Source organism: Salmo salar, unplaced genomic scaffold (genome assembly GCF_965601325.2).
Source record: "Salmo salar unplaced genomic scaffold, fSalSal1 ptg000432l, whole genome shotgun sequence".
In the NCBI taxonomy this organism is placed as follows: Eukaryota; Metazoa; Chordata; class Actinopteri; order Salmoniformes; family Salmonidae; genus Salmo; species Salmo salar.
The window spans coordinates 1,634,902-1,655,859 of NW_027675387.1; the positions used below are offsets into that span (position 1 = coordinate 1,634,902).

The 20,958-nt window shown below is 39.7% G+C and overlaps 1 protein-coding gene across 1 annotated transcript in view; it reads right to left on the reverse strand.

Annotated features, from left to right (window-relative positions):
• Window positions 1-19,272: 19,272 nt before the first annotated feature.
• LOC145876051 (uncharacterized) overlaps window positions 19,273-20,958 on the reverse strand; it is a 29,377-nt gene continuing 27,691 nt past the window's right edge. The window contains exons 6-8 of the mRNA XM_082971822.1: window positions 20,569-20,742; window positions 20,281-20,327; window positions 19,273-19,864 (exon numbers count right to left, since the gene is read on the reverse strand). Of these exons, the coding sequence (XP_082827948.1) occupies window positions 19,335-19,864; window positions 20,281-20,327; window positions 20,569-20,742 (751 nt within the window). The 3' untranslated portion in view covers window positions 19,273-19,334. The remainder of the gene's footprint in view (window positions 19,865-20,280; window positions 20,328-20,568; window positions 20,743-20,958) is intronic.

Consider the following 20,958-nt stretch of genomic DNA (forward strand, 5'->3'; position numbering starts at 1 on the left):
AGGAATGGTGAGAAATCCATATCTTCATGTAAACCAGGGTATTTAGTGGCCTGTAGTTTGTAAATCCATATCTTCATGTAAACCAGGGTATTTAGTGGCTTGTAGTTTGTAAATCCCAAAACCTTCCCTTTGTTTTAACTGTTTAAGACGGTCCCCTTTTCTAACAGAGGCCGGAACATGATCAATACCCATAGCTTGTAGGGAGGCAGGGTTGCCATGGTGTAAGGACTTGTAGTGCCTTGCCATGGGGTAGTCTTCATTGCCTACCCGTATAGCGTACTTGTGTTCCGCTAAGAGGTCTTGAAGGCGTCTCTAGGTGTGTCCAATTCATTGTGTAACCACTCCCTCTTCAAATTAGGGCTAATTGGAAAAGCTGTTCAAAAGAAGTCATTGTATTATTCTTTGTACTCCCTGACGAAGGCCATGCAGCCGAAACGCGTAGGATTTTTAAAAACTTTGTTTCTATTGAACATAACATACAGATAAAGGCATTTTAATTAATTATATGAAGAGTGCCTTTGTCCTCCTTTGTTTTTAATAAATCATATTAATGTGTACAGTCCAACATGTAATGTTGTTGTGGTATATAATAAATCATATTAATGTGTACAGTCCAACATGTAATGTTGTTGTAGTATATAATAAATCATATTAATGTGTACAGTCCAACATGTAATGTTGTTGCGGTATATAATAAATCATATTAATTTGTACAGTCCAACATGTAATGTTGTTGTGGTATATAATAAATCATATTAATGTGTACAGTCCAACATGAAATGTTGTTGTGGTATATAATAAATAACATTAATTTGTTCAGTCCAACATGTAATGTTGTTGTGGTATATAATAAATCATATTAATGTGTTCAGTCCAACATGAAATGTTGTTGTGGTATATAATAAATAACATTAATTTGTACAGTCCAACATGAAATGTTGTTGTGGTATTCTCCAATAATAAATCATATTAATGTGTACAGTCCAACATGTAATGTTGTTGTGGTATATAATAAATAACATTAATGTGTTCAGTCCAACATGAAATGTTGTTGTGGTATATAATAAATAACATTAATTTGTTCAGTCCAACATGAAATGTTGTTGTGGTATATAATAAATCATATTAATGTGTTCAGTCCAACATGAAATGTTGTTGTGGTATATAATACATCATATTAATGTGTACAGTCCAACATGTAATGTTGTTGTGGTATATAATAAATCATATTAATGTGTTCAGTCCAACATGTAATGTTGTTGTAGTATATAATAAATCATATTAATGTGTACAGTCCAACATGAAATGTTGTTGTGGTATATAATAAATCATATTAATGTGTTCAGTCCAACATGTAATGTTGTTGTAGTATATAATAAATCATATTAATGTGTACAGTCCAACATGTAATGTTGTTGTGGTATATAATAAATCATATTAATGTGTACAGTCCAACATGTAATGTTGTTGTGGTATATAATAAATCATATTAATGTGTTCAGTCCAACATGTAATGTTGTTGTGGTATATAATAAATCATATTAATGTGTTCAGTCCAACATGTAATGTTGTTGTGGTATATAATAAATCATATTAATGTGTACAGTCCAACATGTAATGTTGTTGTGGTATATAATACATCATATTAATGTGTACAGTCCAACATGTAATGTTGTTGTGGTATATAATAAATCATATTAATGTGTTCAGTCCAACATGTAATGTTCTTCTGGTATTCTCCAATAATAAATCATATTAATGTGTTCAGTCCAACATGTAATGTTGTTGTAGTATATAATAAATCATATTAATGTGTACAGTCCAACATGAAATGTTGTTGTGGTATATAATAAATCATATTAATGTGTTCAGTCCAACATGTAATGTTGTTGTAGTATATAATAAATCATATTAATGTGTACAGTCCAACATGTAATGTTGTTGTGGTATATAATAAATCATATTAATGTGTACAGTCCAACATGTAATGTTGTTGTGGTATATAATAAATCATATTAATGTGTTCAGTCCAACATGTAATGTTGTTGTGGTATATAATAAATCATATTAATGTGTTCAGTCCAACATGTAATGTTGTTGTGGTATATAATAAATCATATTAATGTGTACAGTCCAACATGTAATGTTGTTGTGGTATATAATAAATCATATTAATGTGTACAGTCCAACATGAAATGTTGTTGTGGTATATAATAAATCATATTAATGTGTACAGTCCAACATGTAATGTTGTTGTGGTATATAATAAATCATATTAATGTGTACAGTCCAACATGTAATGTTGTTGTGGTATATAATAAATCATATTCATGTGTTCAGTCCAACATGTAATGTTGTTGTGGTATATAATAAATCATATTAATGTGTTCAGTCCAACATGTAATGTTGTTTTGGTATATAATAAATCATATTAATGTGTACAGTCCAACATGAAATGTTGTTGTGGTATATAATAAATCATATTAATGTGTTCAGTCCAACATGTAATGTTGTTGTGGTATATAATAAATCATATTAATGTGTACAGTCCAACATGTAATGTTGTTGTGGTATATAATAAATCATATTCATGTGTTCAGTCCAACATGTAATGTTGTTGTGGTATATAATAAATCATATTAATGTGTTCAGTCCAACATGTAATGTTGTTTTGGTATATAATAAATCATATTAATGTGTACAGTCCAACATGAAATGTTGTTGTGGTATATAATAAATCATATTAATGTGTTCAGTCCAACATGTAATGTTGTTGTGGTATATAATAAATCATATTAATGTGTACAGTCCAACATGTAATGTTGTTGTGGTATATAATAAATCATATTAATGTGTACAGTCCAACATGTAATGTTGTTGTGGTATATAATAAATCATATTAATGTGTTCAGTCCAACATGTAATGTTGTTGTGGTATATAATAAATCATATTAATGTGTACAGTCCAACATGTAATGTTGTTGTGGTATATAATAAATCATATTAATGTGTTCAGTCCAACATGTAATGTTGTTGTGGTATATAATAAATCATATTAATGTGTACAGTCCAACATGTAATGTTGTTGTGGTATATAATAAATCATATTAATGTGTTCAGTCCAACATGTAATGTTGTTGTGGTATATAATAAATCATATTAATGTGTACAGTCCAACATGTAATGTTGTTGTGGTATTCTCCAATAATAAATCATATTAATGTGTACAGTCCAACATGTAATGTTGTTGTGGTATTCTCCAATAATAAATCATAAGTAAGTAGCCCTCTCATTCCTATTCCCCATAATATTGTACTATAAGTGTCTTTATTAAATGCTTTAGGTTAAAATAATTACTCTTTGACGATTTTTGAAACACATTTTGGACGTCTCTGTGCGTTACGCACCTATACTGTGGGTCTCCCATCCTCCTCAACAACAGAAATGTCTAATAACGTCTAATACAATTCATCATTAACCTGTTACATCTAGACGTTCCGCTAGCGGAACACCTGCTCCAATATCCAATGATAGGCGTGGCACGAATTACATATTCCTCAAAAATACAAAAACTTCAATTTTTCAAACATATGACTATTTCACAGCATTTTAAAGACAAGACTCTCCTTTATCTAACCACACTGTCCGATTTCAAAAAGGCTTTACAGCGAAAGCAAAACATTAGATTATGTCAGCAGAGTACCCAGCCAGAAATAATCAGACACCCGTTTTTCAAGCTAGCATATAATGTCACAAAAACCAAGAAGACAGCTAAATGCAGCACTAACCTTTGATGATCTTCATCAGATGACACACCTAGGACATTATGTTATACAATACATGCATGTTTTGTTCAATCAAGTTCATATTTATATCAAAAACCAGCTTTTTACATTAGCATGTCACGTTCAGAACTAGCATACCCCCCGCAAACTTCCGGGGGATTCGCTAACATTTTACTAAATTACTCACGACAAACATTCACAAAAAGCATAACAATTATTTTAAGAATTATAGATACAGACCTCCTCTATGCACTCGATATGTCCGATTTTAAAATAGCTTTTTGGTGAAAGCACATTTTGCAATATTCTAAGTACATAGCCCAGGCATCACGGGCTCGCTATTTAGACACCCGGCAAGTTTAGCACTCACCATAATCATATTTACTATTATAAAAGTTTGATTACCTTTTGTTGTCTTCGTCAGAATGCACACCCAGGACTGCTACTTCAATAACAAATGTTGGTTTGGTCCAAAATAATCCATCGTTATATCCGAATAGCGGCGTTTTGTTCGTGCGTTCCAGACACTATCCGAAATGGTAAAGAAGTGTCGCGCGCATGGCGCAATTCGAGACAATAAAATTTAAAATATTCCATTACCGTACTTCGAAGCATGTCAACCGCTGTTTAACCTGTTAGGGCTAGGGGGCAGCATTGACACGGCTGGATAAAAAACATACCCGATTTAATCTGGTTACCACTCCTACTCAGTAACTAGAATATGCATATACTTATTACATATGGATAGAAAACACCCTAAATTTTCTAAAACTGTTTGAATGGTGTCTGTGAGTATAACAGAACTCAAATGGCAGGTCAAAACCTGAGAGATTCCTTTACAGGAAGTGGCCTGTCTGACCATTTCTGGAACTTCTTTGCCATCTCTATCATTTACTAAGGATCTCTGCTCTAACGTGACACTTCCCACGTCTTCCATAGGCTCTCATAGCCCGGGAAAAAAGAGAATGTCGTCATTCCAGCCCCAGGCTGAAACACATTATCGCCTTTCTCAAGTGGCCCATCAAGAGACACTAGCTTATGCGCGTGACCCCGACCGCCCCCGCCTTTGGGATTTTTTCCTCTGTTTGCCGAAAAGGAGATTCCCTGTCGGAATATTATCGCTTTTCTACGAGAAAAATGACGTAAAAATTGATTTTAAACAGCGGTTGACATGCTTCGACGTACGGCAATGGAATACTTTGAATTTTATTGTCAGGAATTGCGCCAAGCGCGCGACACTTCTTTACTATTTCGGATAGTGTCTGGAACGCACGAACAAAACGCCGCTATTCGGATATAACGATGGATTATTTTGGACCAAACCAACATTTGTTATTGAAGTAGACGTCCTGGGTGTGCATTCTGACGAAGACAACAAAAGGTAATGACATTTTTATAATAGTAAATATGATTATGGTGAGTGCTAAACTTGCCGGGTGTCTAAATAGCGAGCCCGTGATGCCTGGGCTATGTACTTAGAATATTGCAAAATGTGCTTTCACCAAAAAGCTATTTTAAAATCGGACATATCGAGTGCATAGAGGAGGTCTGTATCTATAATTCTTAAAATAATTGTTATGCTTTTTGTGAACGTTTATCGTGAGTAATTTAGTAAAATGTTAGCGAATTCCCCGTAAGTTTGCGGGGGGTATGCTAGTTCTGAACGTCACATGCTAATGTAAAAAGCTGGTTTTTGATATAAATATGAACTTGATTGAACAAAACATGCATGTATTGTATAACATAATGTCCTAGGGTTGTCATCTGATGAAGATCATCAAAGGTGAGTGCTGCATTTAGCTGTCTTCTGGGTTTTGGTGACATTATATGCTGGCTTGAAAAATGGGTGTCTGATTATTTCTGGCTTGGTACTCTGCTGACATAATCTAATGTTTTGCTTTCGTTGTAAAGCCTTTTTGAAATCGGACAGTGTGGTTAGATTAACGAGAGTCTTATCTTTAAATAGCTGTAAAATAGTCATATGTTTGAGAAATAGAAGTAATAGGATTTTGAAGATTTTGAAAATCGCGCCACAGGCTGGCAGTGGCTGTTACGTAGGTGGGACGAATTCGTCCCGCCGGTCCCATAGAGGTTAAAATCAATTTTTACGCCATTTTTCTCGTAGAAAAGCGATAATATTCCGACAGGGAATCTCCTTTTCGGCAAACAGAGGAAAAAATCACAAAGGCGGGGGCGGTCGGGTCACGCGCATAAGCCCAGAGTCCCTTGATCGGCCACTTGAGAAAGGCGATAATGTGTTTCAGCCTGGGGCTGGAATGACGACATTCTGTTTTTTCCCGGGCTCTGAGAGCCTATGGAAGACGTGGGAAGTGTCACGTTAGAGCAGAGATCCTTAGTAAAAGATAGAGATGGAAAAGAAGTTCAAGAAATGGTCAGACAGGCCACTTCCTGTAAAGGAATCTCTCAGGTTTTGACCTGCCATTTGAGTTCTGTTATACTCACAGACACCATTCAAACAGTTTTAGAAACTTTACGGTGTTTTCTATCCATGTGTAATAAGTATATGCATATTCTAGTTACTGGGTAGGAGTGGTAACCAGATTAACCTCTTGGGGCTAGGTGGGACGCTAGCGTGCCACCTGTGGTGCACTCCATCAACAGCAGGTGCATTTCAAGAGCGGCAAATTTGAATCCAAATAAATGTCAAAATTCAAATTTTTCAAAAATACAACTATGTTACACCATTTGAAAGATAAACATCTCCTTAATCTAACCACGTTTTACGATTTCAAAAAGGTTTTACGGCGAAAGCATAAATTTAGAGTATGTTAGGACAGTACATTTACAAGAGTTGTGTGTAATGTTTTGTCAAGTCAAAGACAGGGTCACCAAAACCATAAAACCAGCTAAAATGATACACTAACCTTTTACAATCTCCATCAGATGACACTCCTAGGACATTATGTTAGACAATGCATGCATTTTTAGTTCTATCAAGTTCATATTTATATACAAAAACAGCGTTTTACTATGGCATTGATGTTGAGGAAATCGTTTCCCTCCAATAACCGGCAGTCAAGTCAGCGTCACAAATTAAATAATTAAAATTAGAAAACATTGGTAAAATATTATATTGTCATTTAAAGAATTATAGATTTACATCTTTTGAACGCAATCAACTTGCCAGATTTAAAAATAACCTTACTGGGAAATCACACTTTGCAATAATCTGAGCACTGTGCCCAGAAAAATACGCGTTGCGATACAGACTAGACGTCATGTTGGGGAGATCTAAAATCGAAAATACTATGTAAATAATCCATTACCTTTGATTCTCTTCATCAGATGTCACTTCCAGGTATCACAGGTCCATAACGAATGTAGTTTTGTTCAAAAAAGCTCATCATTTATGTCCAAAAATCTCCGTCTCGTTAGCACATGATGTAAGCCAGCCGGACTTCTCGTCATGAACGAGGGGAAAAAATATATTTCCGTTCGTTCAAACATGTCAAACGTTGTATAGCATAAATCATTAGGGCCTTTTTTAACCAGAACATGAATAATATTCAAGGTGGACGAATGCATAGCCTTTTATAACGTATTGGAACGAGGGTACCCAACATGAAGTAGCGCGCCAGGTGTCTAATGGGACATCACCGTTCCATGGCTCTTGTTCGGTCAGATCTCCCTCCAGAAGACTCAAAACACTTTGTAAAGGCTGGTGACATCTAGTGGAAGCAATAGGAAGTGCCAAAATATTCCTAAACCCCTGTGTTTTTCAATGGGATAGGTTTAAAGTCAATACAACACATCAGGTATCCACTTCCTGTCAGAAAATGTCTCAGGGTTTTGCCTGCCAAATGAGTTCTGTTATACTCACAGACACCATTCAAACAGTTTTGGAAACTTTAGAGTGTTTTCTATCCATATATAATAAGTATATGCATATTCTAGTTACTGGGTAGGATTAGTAACCAGATTAAATCGGGTACATTTTTTTTATCCAGACGTGCAAATGCTGCCCCCTAGACCCAACAGGTTAAATCGGGTATGTTTTTTATCCAGCCGTGTCAATACTGCCCCCTAGCCCTAACAGGTTAAAGAGATAGATCCTAGTAAACCAACTACCCTAATCGTGTCCACCCAGTAAGTTGGGACCGCTTCTTCCCATTTAATATACTTATCTATTATAAAAAATGTTTTTTTAAGTAGTTCGTCATCCAATAGGCCACAAAGTGTTTCCGAACCTGCTCTACTATCCCCCTGTTGACACATGGCTCTGCCCATGTGTCAATCTTGCCGCATCTTGAAACAATGACTTAGGTAGTATTGGTAACTTATCATGATACCAAATACCGTCCTTATATAAATTCCTCCTAACTTCTCCCTTTTCGAAATCCCTTTCACTGGTGCTCTAGACTGACAATTTTAATATAGCTTTGTCTATGTTTACTTCCTCTTTTAAGAACTGCTGTGTCGACGGCTGCGGTTTAACCTGTTGGGTCTAGGGGGCAGCATTTGCACGTCTGGATAAAAAAAATGTACCCGATTTAATCTGGTTACTAATCCTACCCAGTAACTAGAATATGCATATACTTATTATATATGGATAGAAAACACTCTAAAGTTTCTAAAACTGTTTGAATGGTGTCTGTGAGTATAACAGAACTCATTTGGCAGGCAAAACCCTGAGACATTTTCTGACAGGAAGTGGATACCTGATGTGTTGTATTGACTTTAAACCTATCCCATTGAAAAACACAGGGGCTAAGGAATATTTTGGCACTTCCTATTGCTTCCACTAGATGTCACCAGCCTTTACAAAGTGTTTTGAGTCTTCTGGAGGGAGATCTGACCGAACAAGAGCCATGGAACGATGATGTCCCATTAGACACCTGGCGCGCGAGTTCATGTTGGGTACCCTCGTTCCAATACGTTATAAAAGAGTATGCATTCGTCCACCTTGAATATTATTCATGTTCTGGTTAAAAAAGGCCCTAATGATTTATGCTATACAACGTTTGACATGTTTGAACGAACGGAAATATATTTTTTCCCCTCGTTCATGACGAGAAGTCCGGCTGGCTTACATCATGTGCTAACGAGACGGAGATTTTTGGACATAAATGATGAGCTTTTTTGAACAAAACTACATTCGTTATGGACCTGTGATACCTGGAAGTGACATCTGATGAAGAGAATCAAAGGTAATGGATTATTTACATAGTATTTTCGATTTTAGATCTCCCCAACATGACGTCTAGTCTGTATCGCAACGCGTATTTTTCTGGGCGCAGTGCTCAGATTATTGCAAAGTGTGATTTCCCAGTAAGGTTATTTTTAAATCTGGCAAGTTGATTGAGTTCAAGAGATGTAAATCTATAATTCTTTAAATGACAATATAATATTTTACCAATGTTTTCTAATTTTAATTATTTAATTTGTGACGCTGACTTGACTGCCGGTTATTGGAGGGAAACGATTTCCTCAACATCAATGCCATAGTAAAACGCTGTTTTTGGATATAAATATGAACTTGATAGAACTAAAAATGCATGCATTGTCTAACATAATGTCCTAGGAGTGTCATCTGATGGAGATTGTAAAAGGTTAGTGCATCATTTTAGCTGGTTTTATGGTTTTGGTGACCCTGTCTTTGACTTGACAAAACATTACACACAACTCTTGTAAATGTACTGTCCTAACATACTCTAAATTTATGCTTTCGCCGTAAAACCTTTTTGAAATCGTAAAACGTGGTTAGATTAAGGAGATGTTTATCTTTCAAATGGTGTAAAATAGTTGTATTTTTGAAAAATTTGAATTTTGACATTTATTTGGATTCAAATTTGCCGCTCTTGAAATGCACCTGCTGTTGATGGAGTGCACCACGGGTGGCACGCTAGCGTCCCACCTAGCCCCAAGAGGTTAAGACCTGCCTTTTTCGTTTCCGCATCTGCTTTTCTGTTGTTGTTACTGACACTATCTGTCCCTCTAATGTGGGCCTCACATTTACAAATGGCTAACTTTTCTGGCAAAATACAGCATCTAATAGATTCAAAATCAACTGAGTGTGTGTAATAGGTTTCCCAGAAGTGGTTACCATTCCCCTGCTTCTCCATTGGGCTGCAAATATGTGTACTGTGTTAAATGCATAGGCACTGTCTTTGTAAATAGTAATACGTTTTCCTGTCCCTAACTGAAACGCACGGGTAAGTGCTACTATTTCTGCCTATTGTTTTGAATAGTTTCTCGTTAACGGCTCTGCTTCCAAGACCTCTGTGTCTGTAACTATAGCATATCCTGTCGCATTAGTGCCATCATGGTTCTTTCTTGATGATCCATCTACAAACATAGTCAGTTCCCCATCAGGTAAAGCTAGATAAGTCAAATCGGGTCTTGGTAGGACAACTTTCTCAGTTTCTGTTACACAATCATGTGGGCTGCCATCTGTTGCCTATATACTTAACCTGTTGGGTCTAGGGGGCAGCATTTGCACGTCTGGATAAAAAAAATGTACCCGATTTAATCTGGTTACTAATCCTACCCAGTAACTAGAATATGCATATACTTATTATATATGGATAGAAAACACTCTAAAGTTTCCAAAACTGTTTGAATGGTGTCTGTGAGTATAACAGAACTCATTTGGCAGGCAAAACCCTGAGACATTTTCTGACAGGAAGTGGATACCTGATGTGTTGTATTGACTTTAAACCTATCCCATTGAAAAACACAGGGGTTTAGGAATATTTTGGCACTTCCTATTGCTTCCACTAGATGTCACCAGCCTTTACAAAGTGTTTTGAGTCTTCTGGAGGGAGATCTGACCGAACAAGAGCCATGGAACGGTGATGTCCCATTAGACACCTGGCGCGCTACTTCATGTTGGGTACCCTCGTTCCAATACGTTATAAAAGACTATGCATTCGTCCACCTTGAATATTATTCATGTTCTGGTTAAAAAAGGCCCTAATGATTTATGCTATACAACGTTTGACATGTTTGAACGAACGGAAATATATTTTTTCCCCTCGTTCATGACGAGAAGTCCGGCTGGCTTACATCATGTGCTAACGAGACGGAGATTTTTGGACATAAATGATGAGCTTTTTTGAACAAAACTACATTCGTTATGGACCTGTGATACCTGGAAGTGACATCTGATGAAGAGAATCAAAGGTAATGGATTATTTACATAGTATTTTCGATTTTAGATCTCCCCAACATGACGTCTAGTCTGTATCGCAACGCGTATTTTTCTGGGCACAGTGCTCAGATTATTGCAAAGTGTGATTTCCCAGTAAGGTTATTTTTAAATCTGGCAAGTTGATTGCGTTCAAAAGATGTAAATCTATAATTCTTTAAATGACAATATAATATTTTACCAATGTTTTCTAATTTTAATTATTTAATTTGTGACGCTGACTTGACTGCCGGTTATTGGAGGGAAACGATTTCCTCAACATCAATGCCATAGTAAAACGCTGTTTTTGGATATAAATATCAACTTGATAGAACTAAAAATGCATGCATTGTCTAACATAATGTCCTAGGAGTGTCATCTGATGGAGATTGTAAAAGGTTAGTGTATCATTTTAGCTGGTTTTATGGTTTTGGTGACCCTGTCTTTGACTTGACAAAACATTACACACAACTCTTGTAAATGTACTGTCCTAACATACTCTAAATTTATGCTTTCGCCGTAAAACCTTTTTGAAATCGTAAAACGTGGTTAGATTAAGGAGATGTTTATCTTTCAAATGGTGTAACATAGTTGTATTTTTGAAAAATTTGAATTTTGACATTTATTTGGATTCAAATTTGCCGCTCTTGAAATGCACCTGCTGTTGATGGAGTGCACCACGGGTGGCACGCTAGCGTCCCACCTAGCCCCAAGAGGTTAACCTGTTGGGTCTAGGGGGCAGCATTTGCACGTCTGGATAAAAAAAATGTACCCGATTTAATCTGGTTACTAATCCTACCCAGTAACTAGAATATGCATATACTTATTATATATGGATAGAAAACACTCTAAAGTTTCCAAAACTGTTTGAATGGTGTCTGTGAGTATAACAGAACTCATTTGGCAGGCAAAACCCTGAGACATTTTCTGACAGGAAGTGGATACCTGATGTGTTGTATTGACTTTAAACCTATCCCATTGAAAAACACAGGGGTTTAGGAATATTTTGGCACTTCCTATTGCTTCCACTAGATGTCACCAGCCTTTACAAAGTGTTTTGAGTCTTCTGGAGGGAGATCTGACCGAACAAGAGCCATGGAACGGTGATGTCCCATTAGACACCTGGCGCGCTACTTCATGTTGGGTACCCTCGTTCCAATACGTTATAAAAGACTATGCATTCGTCCACCTTGAATATTATTCATGTTCTGGTTAAAAAAGGCCCTAATGATTTATGCTATACAACGTTTGACATGTTTGAACGAACGGAAATATATTTTTTCCCCTCGTTCATGACGAGAAGTCCGGCTGGCTTACATCATGTGCTAACGAGACGGAGATTTTTGGACATAAATGATGAGCTTTTTTGAACAAAACTACATTCGTTATGGACCTGTGATACCTGGAAGTGACATCTGATGAAGAGAATCAAAGGTAATGGATTATTTACATAGTATTTTCGATTTTAGATCTCCCCAACATGACGTCTAGTCTGTATCGCAACGCGTATTTTTCTGGGCACAGTGCTCAGATTATTGCAAAGTGTGATTTCCCAGTAAGGTTATTTTTAAATCTGGCAAGTTGATTGCGTTCAAAAGATGTAAATCTATAATTCTTTAAATGACAATATAATATTTTACCAATGTTTTCTAATTTTAATTATTTAATTTGTGACGCTGACTTGACTGCCGGTTATTGGAGGGAAACGATTTCCTCAACATCAATGCCATAGTAAAACGCTGTTTTTGTATATAAATATCAACTTGATAGAACTAAAAATGCATGCATTGTCTAACATAATGTCCTAGGAGTGTCATCTGATGGAGATTGTAAAAGGTTAGTGCATCATTTTAGCTGGTTTTATGGTTTTGGTGACCCTGTCTTTGACTTGACAAAACATTACACACAACTCTTGTAAATGTACTGTCCTAACATACTCTAAATTTATGCTTTCGCCGTAAAACCTTTTTGAAATCGTAAAACGTGGTTAGATTAAGGAGATGTTTATCTTTCAAATGGTGTAACATAGTTGTATTTTTGAAAAATTTGAATTTTGACATTTATTTGGATTCAAATTTGCCGCTCTTGAAATGCACCTGCTGTTGATGGAGTGCACCACGGGTGGCACGCTAGCGTCCCACCTAGCCCCAAGAGGTTAACCTAAGTTTACCATTATTACGCTTATTCTGGCTAAATATAATAATAATATTATGGCAATTTCACAACCTTGTTGTGTTAAATTCCTTACACTGCTTCCAACCACAGCTAAACGTAGCTTTATAATGTATAAAAATACCACTACTGGTCAAAAGATATTCAAATAACATAATCAGATCAAATTCACTAATCTGAACTACTCCACAAAGAAAAATTATTGTACCCTTATTTTCATTCTGTCTTCTCATTGGTTCAAATTACCAATGTGTCTAAGAACTTTAAACTCCATCATCATTATCAGTTATACAAATTTCCTTAAAACCAGTATTACAAATGACCTTAAATTCATCATCCAAATGGCCCTCCCATGAGGCTGATCAGACCACAAAGGGGTGCCATGATAGAGGTCAAAAGTCATACCACCCTTTCAAAATGGTGTTTCTTATTATATTAGACAAATTAAAGAAAAACCATCAGACATTTTATACATGTTGGATCCCAGGTTCCCAGACATTCCCTTATCACATATTTAATTAAAACTCAGAAAATAAAACTTCAACGATTCCATGTGTGTGTATAACCCTTTAATATGCCATAAACTATTGTTTTTTTTAACAGTTTCATTAATTCATTGTAATTAACTTAATCATTATGACACACCCCTCTCTATTGTCATTGGTTGCACTAATTGCACTGTTCGTCTACATAACCTGGTTCAAGAAACGTTGGTAAATACCCAATAAATGACTGGGAGTTTATATATGGAGTGTGGGATTCTCTTTATTTTGATAGTTTATAACTCTTATGAATGTGCCATCTTTATGTGTTTTTCAGGCAGCCTGGGAAAGAACTGAAAAAATTCACTAAAGAGTCAAGACAGAGACACCAGAAAGACCCAAGAAGACTTGGACGCAGCATCAGAGGACAGAGAGGGATGTTCAGAACTCACTCAGTCTGGTCAGTTGGTGAGGGTAGACTTGGAGGCTGCTTACCTGACATGGAGGAAGTCCCCCCTCCTCTCCCCTACCTTCCCTATACCCCCTCCTCTCCCCTACCTTCCCTATACACCCCCTGTCCCCTACCTTCCCTATACCCCCTCCTCTCCCCTACCTTCCCTATACCCCTCCTCTCCCCTACCTTCCCTATACCCCCCTCCTCTCCCCTATATTCCCTATGCCCCCCCTCCTCTCCCCTACTTTCCCTATACCCCCCTTCCTCTCCCCTACCTTCCCTATACCCCCCTCCTCTCCCCTACCTTCCCTATACCCCCTCCTCTCCCCTACCTTCCCTATACCCCCCCTCCTCTCCCCTACCTTACCTATACCCCCTCCTCTCCCCTACCTTCCCTATACCCCCTCCTCTCCCCTACCTTCCCTATACCCCCTCCTCTCCCCTACCTTCCCTATACCCCCCTTCCTCTCCCCTACCTTCCCTATACCCCCTCCTCTCCCCTACCTTCCCTATACCCCCTCCTCTCCCCTACCTTCCCTATACCCCCTGCTCTCCCCTACCTTCCCTATACCCCCCTTCCTCTCCCTACCTTACCCTATCCCCCCTCCTCTGCCCTGCCTTCCCTGTGCCCCCCTCCTCTCCCCTACCTTCCCTATACCCCCTCCTCTCCCCTACCTTCACTATACCCCCTCCTCTCCCCTACCTTCCCTATACCCCCTCCTCTCCCCTACCTTCCCTATACCCCCTCCTCTCCCCTACTTTCCCTATACCCCCCTTCCTCTCCCCTACCTTCCCTATACCCCCTCCTCTCCCCTACCTTCCCTATACCCCCTCCTCTCCCCTACCTTCCCTATACCCCCTGCTCTCCCCTACCTTCCCTATACCCCCCTTCCTCTCCCTACCTTACCCTATCCCCCCTCCTCTGCCCTGCCTTCCCTGTGCCCCCCTCCTCTCCCCTACCTTCCCTATACCACCTCCTCTCCCGTACCTTCACTATACCCCCTCCTCTCCCCTATCTTCCCTATACCCCCCTCCTCTCCCCTACCTTCCCTATACCCCCTCCTCTCCCCTACCTTCCCTATACCCCCTACCTCTCCCCTACCTTCCCTATACCCCCCTCCTCTCCCCTACCTTCCCTATACCCCCCCTTCCTCTCCCCTACCTTCCCAAAACCCCGCCATCCTCTCCCCTACCTTCCCTATACACCCCTCCTCTCCCCTACCTTCCCTATACCCCCTCCTCTCCCCTACCTTCCCTATACCCCCCTCCTCTCCCCTACCTTCCCCATACCCCCCTCCTCTCCCCTACCTTCCCCATAACCCCCTCCTCTCCCCTACCTTCCCTACACCCCCCCTGTCCCCTATTATGTTGGACCATCATGTTTATTTGTTTGAATCTTGTCTTTGTTTGTGCTTAGGTTAGAAGAGAATGACTCCTCAACCCAAGAGGCCCTGGAGTAGCTGTGATCAGGTTAGAAGAGAATGACTCCTCAATCCAAGAGGTCCTGGAGCAGCTGTGATCAGGTTAGAAGAGAATGACTCCTCAACCCAAGAGGCCCTGGAGTAGCTGTGATCAGGTTAGAAGAGAATGACTCCTCAATCCAAGAGGTCCTGGAGCAGCTGTGATCAGGTTAGAAGAGAATGACTCCTCAACCCAAGAGGCCCTGGAGCAGCTGTGATCAGGTTAGAAGAGAATGACTCCTCAACCCAAGAGGCCCTGGAGCAGCTGTGATCAGGTTAGAAGAGAATGACTCCTCAACCCAAGAGGCCCTGTAGCAGCTGTGAGAGAGCATCAGTGTGGAAACATTTGGGAACATTTAAAGAAGGTGTCACGTCCTGACCAGTAATAGGGGTTATTTGTGTTTGTAGTTTGGTCAGGACGTGGCAGAGGGTATTTGTTTTATGTGGTTCGGGGTGGTTGTTTGCTTAGAAGGGTGTTTGATTTATTATTTCCGGGTTTTGGGTTATGTTCTATGTTTTTTGTATTTCTATGTTCTCTCTAGTTTAGTATTTCTATTTTAGGTATTTGGGTGTTGGACTCTCAATTGGAGGCAGGTGTTTGTAGTTGCCTTTGATTGAGAGTCCTATATATTGGTATGTGTTATGTTTGTGTTTTGTGGGAGATTGTTCTGTGTGCCTTGTGCCTTACCAGACTAATTCGTCGTCGTTGTGTCTTTTTGGTGTATGTGTTTATTTTTGGTTCACCTTCTTTGCCAATTAAATAAAAAAAGAAGATTAGTGCACATTTCCCCGCTGCGTCTTGGTCCGCTTTATCCGACAGCAACCGTTACAGAAGGTTCCTGGCAAAGAGGATTGACTGTTACGTAAAGGGTCAGAGCCACTGAGTGAACAAAATATTAAGGATACCTTCCTAATTAATATTTAGTTACGCCTGGTCAGTTTGTCATGGAAAGAAAAGGTGTCCTTAATGTTTTGTGTAAATTACATAATAATTATACATTTATGGATTGTTTTATGTAGCCTATTGTTTTCTATTTATTCAACCTGCCATCTACCCACCTGGGGAGTGAGGGTTATGAGAGAACCCCCACATCACTAGCTTCTCTTTATTCAACCTGCCATCTACCCACCTGGGGACTGAGGGTTATGAGAGAACCCCCACATCACTAGCTTCTCTTTATTCAACCTGCCATCTACCCACCTGGGGACTGAGGGTTATGAGAGAACCCCCACATCACTAGCTTCTCTTTATTCAACCTGCCATCTACCCAACTGGGGACTGAGGGTTATGAGAGAACCCCCACATCACTAGCTTCTCTTTATTCAACCTGCCATCTACCCACCTGGGGACTGAGGGTTATGAGAGAACCCCCACATCACTAGCTTCTCTTTATTCAACCTGCCATCTACCCACCTGGGGACTGAGGGTTATGAGAGAACCCCCACATCACTAGCTTGCATGTTCTGCAGCCTTGTAAAGATAAGGAGGGGACGACTGGGAGGCAGGTTGGCATTTATTGTCATGAATCTTACCCTGGAGGCAGGTTGGCATTTATGGTCATGAATCTTGTCCTGGAGGCAGGTTGGCATTTATTGTCATGAATCTTCCCCTGGAGGCAGTTCAGCAAAGTGGTTACTAGCTGGCACAGGCACAAAGTAATACAATCAGATTTTAATCCTAACCTCAACCCTAACCACACTGCTAATCCTTCCCTTAAATTAAGACCATAAAACAACATTATTTTCCACAGCCAATTCTGACTTTGCAGCTGGCATATCTAGAGGAAATCGCACAGTTCTGCCTCCAGGTCAAGATTCATGACAAACGTCAACATGAGACAGGGAGAAGCAATGTAAAAATCAATAACGAAATTGTTTTCACAATTAACATGCTTTTTCTTGTTTCAAGTATGTTTTATTATGAAAAGTACAATATAACCATGTATACTTGTACAACTATGGAGCGTATGTCCACATATAATTGTACAATTTGTTTTTCCAACATAAAAGACAAGAAATGATCACATTGGTATTTTAACAGTGTTATTGTAAGAGTTTAAATGTTTAAACAGAGGATACATCTAAAACAGGATAAAACAAGTGCAGTATGTTGTGAGAATGTTACTTTAACGTCGACTCATAACGTCACACTATAACTTCATGGGAGTCTTGTGGAAAGACTGCATGTTGTTTTGGGTGGATTGAGTGACGTCTTCATCAACATGTTGCAGAATATTCCGGTAATATTTTCACCTCTTGTCGGCTGCAGACATTCATAAGGAGTTCCAGTAGTTTATTTGTAATTTGCAGGTATTAAAAGTAATACATATATTGTAATTCCTTGTTGGATCTCTCTCACATACAGGACAGTACATACCAGAGGAGGCTGCTGAGGGGAGGACGGCTCATAATAATGTCTGGAACAGAGTGAATGAAATGGAACACATGGAAACGTGTTTGATACCATTCCACTTATTCCACTCCAGCCATTACAAGCCTGTCCTCCCTAAATAAGGTCCCACCAACCTCCTGTGGTACAAACACAAACAGTAAAATATATCATAAAAAATGCAAAGTGGTAAAAGATCAGAAAATATTACAAGCCTGTCATGTGTGAGTGTCCAGTGTGTGTTTGTCTATTGTGTGTGTTCAGTGTGTGTGTGTGTTCAGTGTGTGTGTGTGTTCAGTGTGTGTGTGTGTGTGTGTGTGTTAGTGTGTGTGTTTGTATGTGTGTGTCCAGAGTGTGTGTGTGTGTATCCAGTGTGTTTGTGTGTGTGTATCCAGTGTGTGTGTGTGTGTGTGTGTGTGTGTGTGTGTATCCAGTGTGTGTGTGTGTGCGTGTGTGTGTGTGTGTGTGTGTGTGTGTATCCAGTGTGTTTGTGTGTGTGTGTATCCAGTGTGTTTGTGTGTGTGTGTATCCAGTGTGTTTGTGTGTGTGTATCCAGTGTGTTTGTGTGTGTGTATCCAGTGTGTTTGTGTGTGTGTATCCAGTGTGTGTGTGTGTGTGTGTGTGTGTGTGTGTGTGGTGTGTGTGTGTGTGTGTGTGTGTGTGTGTGTGTGTGTGTGTGTGTGTTTGTGTGTCCAGTGTGAGTGCGTCAAGTGTGTGTGTGATTCCAGTGTGCGTGTGTGTGATTCCAGTGTGTGTGTGATTCCAGTGTGCGTGTGATTCCAGTGTGTGTGTGATTCCAGTGTGTGTGTGATTCCAGTGTGCGTGTGTGTGATTCCAGTGTGTGTGTGATTCCAGTGTGTGTGTGATTCCAGTGTGTGTGTGTGTCCAGTGTGTGTGTGTGTCCAGTGTGTGTGTGAGTCCAGTGTGTGTGTGAGTCCAGTGTGTGTGTGTTCATCCAGTGTGTGTGTGTGTTTGTCCAGTGTGAGTGTGTGTGTGTGTGTCCATCCAGTGTGTGTGTGTGTTTGTCCAGTGTGAGTGTGTGTGTGTCCATCCAGTGTGTGTATGTGTGTGTGTGTTTGTCCAGTGTGTTTTTGTTTGTCCAGTCTGTGTGTGTGTCCAGTCTGTGTGTGTGTGTGTCCAGTGTGTGTGTGTCCAGTGTGTGTGTGTGTGTCCAGTGTGTGTGTGTGTCCAGTGTGTGTCTGTGTCCAGTGTGTATCTGTGTGTCCAGTGTGCGTGTGTGTGTGTGTGTGTGTCTGTGTCTGTGTCCAGTGTGTGTGTGTGTCCAGTGTGTGTGTGTGTGTGTGTGTCCAGTGTGTGTCCAGTGTGGGTGTGTCCAGTGTGGGTGTGTGTGTGTGTGTGTGTGTGTGTGTGTGTGTGTGTGTGTGTGTGTGTGTGTGTGTGTGTGTGTGTGTGTGTGTGTGTGTGTGTGTGTGTGTGTCCAGATATTATTCCAGGGACACTGAAGAGCCAACATAATAAACCCTAAACCCTGGATAGAGGGGCTCAGTGAATGTGGAGGTGAATGTGTACAGGTGGGTCAGTGTGTCAGAGGAGGCTCTATAGAAGGACAGAGTGCCGGCTGGCCAGTCCAGATACACTCCTACTCTGTGGGATCTGGAGGGGTGGACGTCTATGGTAGTGGAGATATGATTATGCCTGGCAGAGTAACTGTTGTGAGAGCAGATCAGAATCCAGGACTTGTCATTGTGTCCAAGAAAACAGTCATCACCCCTTCCTCTCCTGCTGATTCCTTTATATGTCACTCCTATACTAGCACCTCTCCCACTCCACTCTACCTCCCAGTAACAGCGCCCAGTCAGACCCTCTCTACACAGCACCTGTTTAAGGTCCTCAAATCTCTCTGGGTGATCAGGATACGGCTGCTCCTCTGTCCTACCTGTCACCTTTCTGTTCTCCTCAGACAGAGAGAGGAGTCTGTTTACTGTGTTTAGGTCCAGTGTGAGATCACAGACATCTGATGGATGAAACCAGACACAATATTAGAAATCATCATCATTCACATTAGAATGTTAATAACTCACTTTTCACTAATTCATTTAATGTAGATGTTTCTAGGAATCAAAAGGAGAAGTTAAGGTAACTTGAGACGTGTTGAATGATCATATGTTATACTGTATGGTAATATAAAACACACTTATTCACATGAATTACACACACACACACACACACACACACACACACACACACACACACACACACACACACACATTGTCAAAGCAACTCTTTGTAAACGTTGGTGTCCCTGATTTCTGCTTCTGTAGAACTACAGATGATATTTAATATGACCAAGTCAGTAATGATGGTGGTCTTTGACTTAACTTGAATTAAGACTTATTCTTAGTCATATTCTTCACAGCAGTCAACACTCACATTTTCTAATCCCAGGATTCATTCTGTTCTCTCCACCATGTTCCACACTGTAGCGGTAAGCAGAAAAACAGACAGTCATTGAGGGATACACCTGAACTCACACACACACACACACACACACACACACACACACACACACACACACACACACACACACACACACACACACACACACACACACACACTTAGCATATAACTTTGTCCAAGTGCTGGTCAGAATGTTTGTCTTAACTAGCCTGAAAAGTCAAACATGTCTGATGTGAACATTGACATAAACCCTCTACATACTTGAGTTTCTCCAGTCTGCAGTGTGGATCCTCCAGTCCAGCAGAGAGCAGTCTGACTCCTGAGTCTCCTGGGTGATTGTAGCTCAGGTCCAGCTCTCTCAGGTGTGAGGGGTTTGACCTCAGAGCTGAGACCAGAGAAGCACAGCCTTCCTCTGTGACTCCACAGCCTGACAGCCTGCAAAGAGTCAAATCATATTATAATCACACTGCTATTCTTTGGTGGTGAAAATAGTGGCAGTATATTTCTTCAACATATTCAGATACATCAGTGTCCTGAAACCTGCCATATCTATTCATTAATGAATGTATCATATTATAAATTACAAATTATCAAAGTTTTGCCTGCAGATAGAAACATGTATAATACAAATATTTGAGTAGACTGACCAGA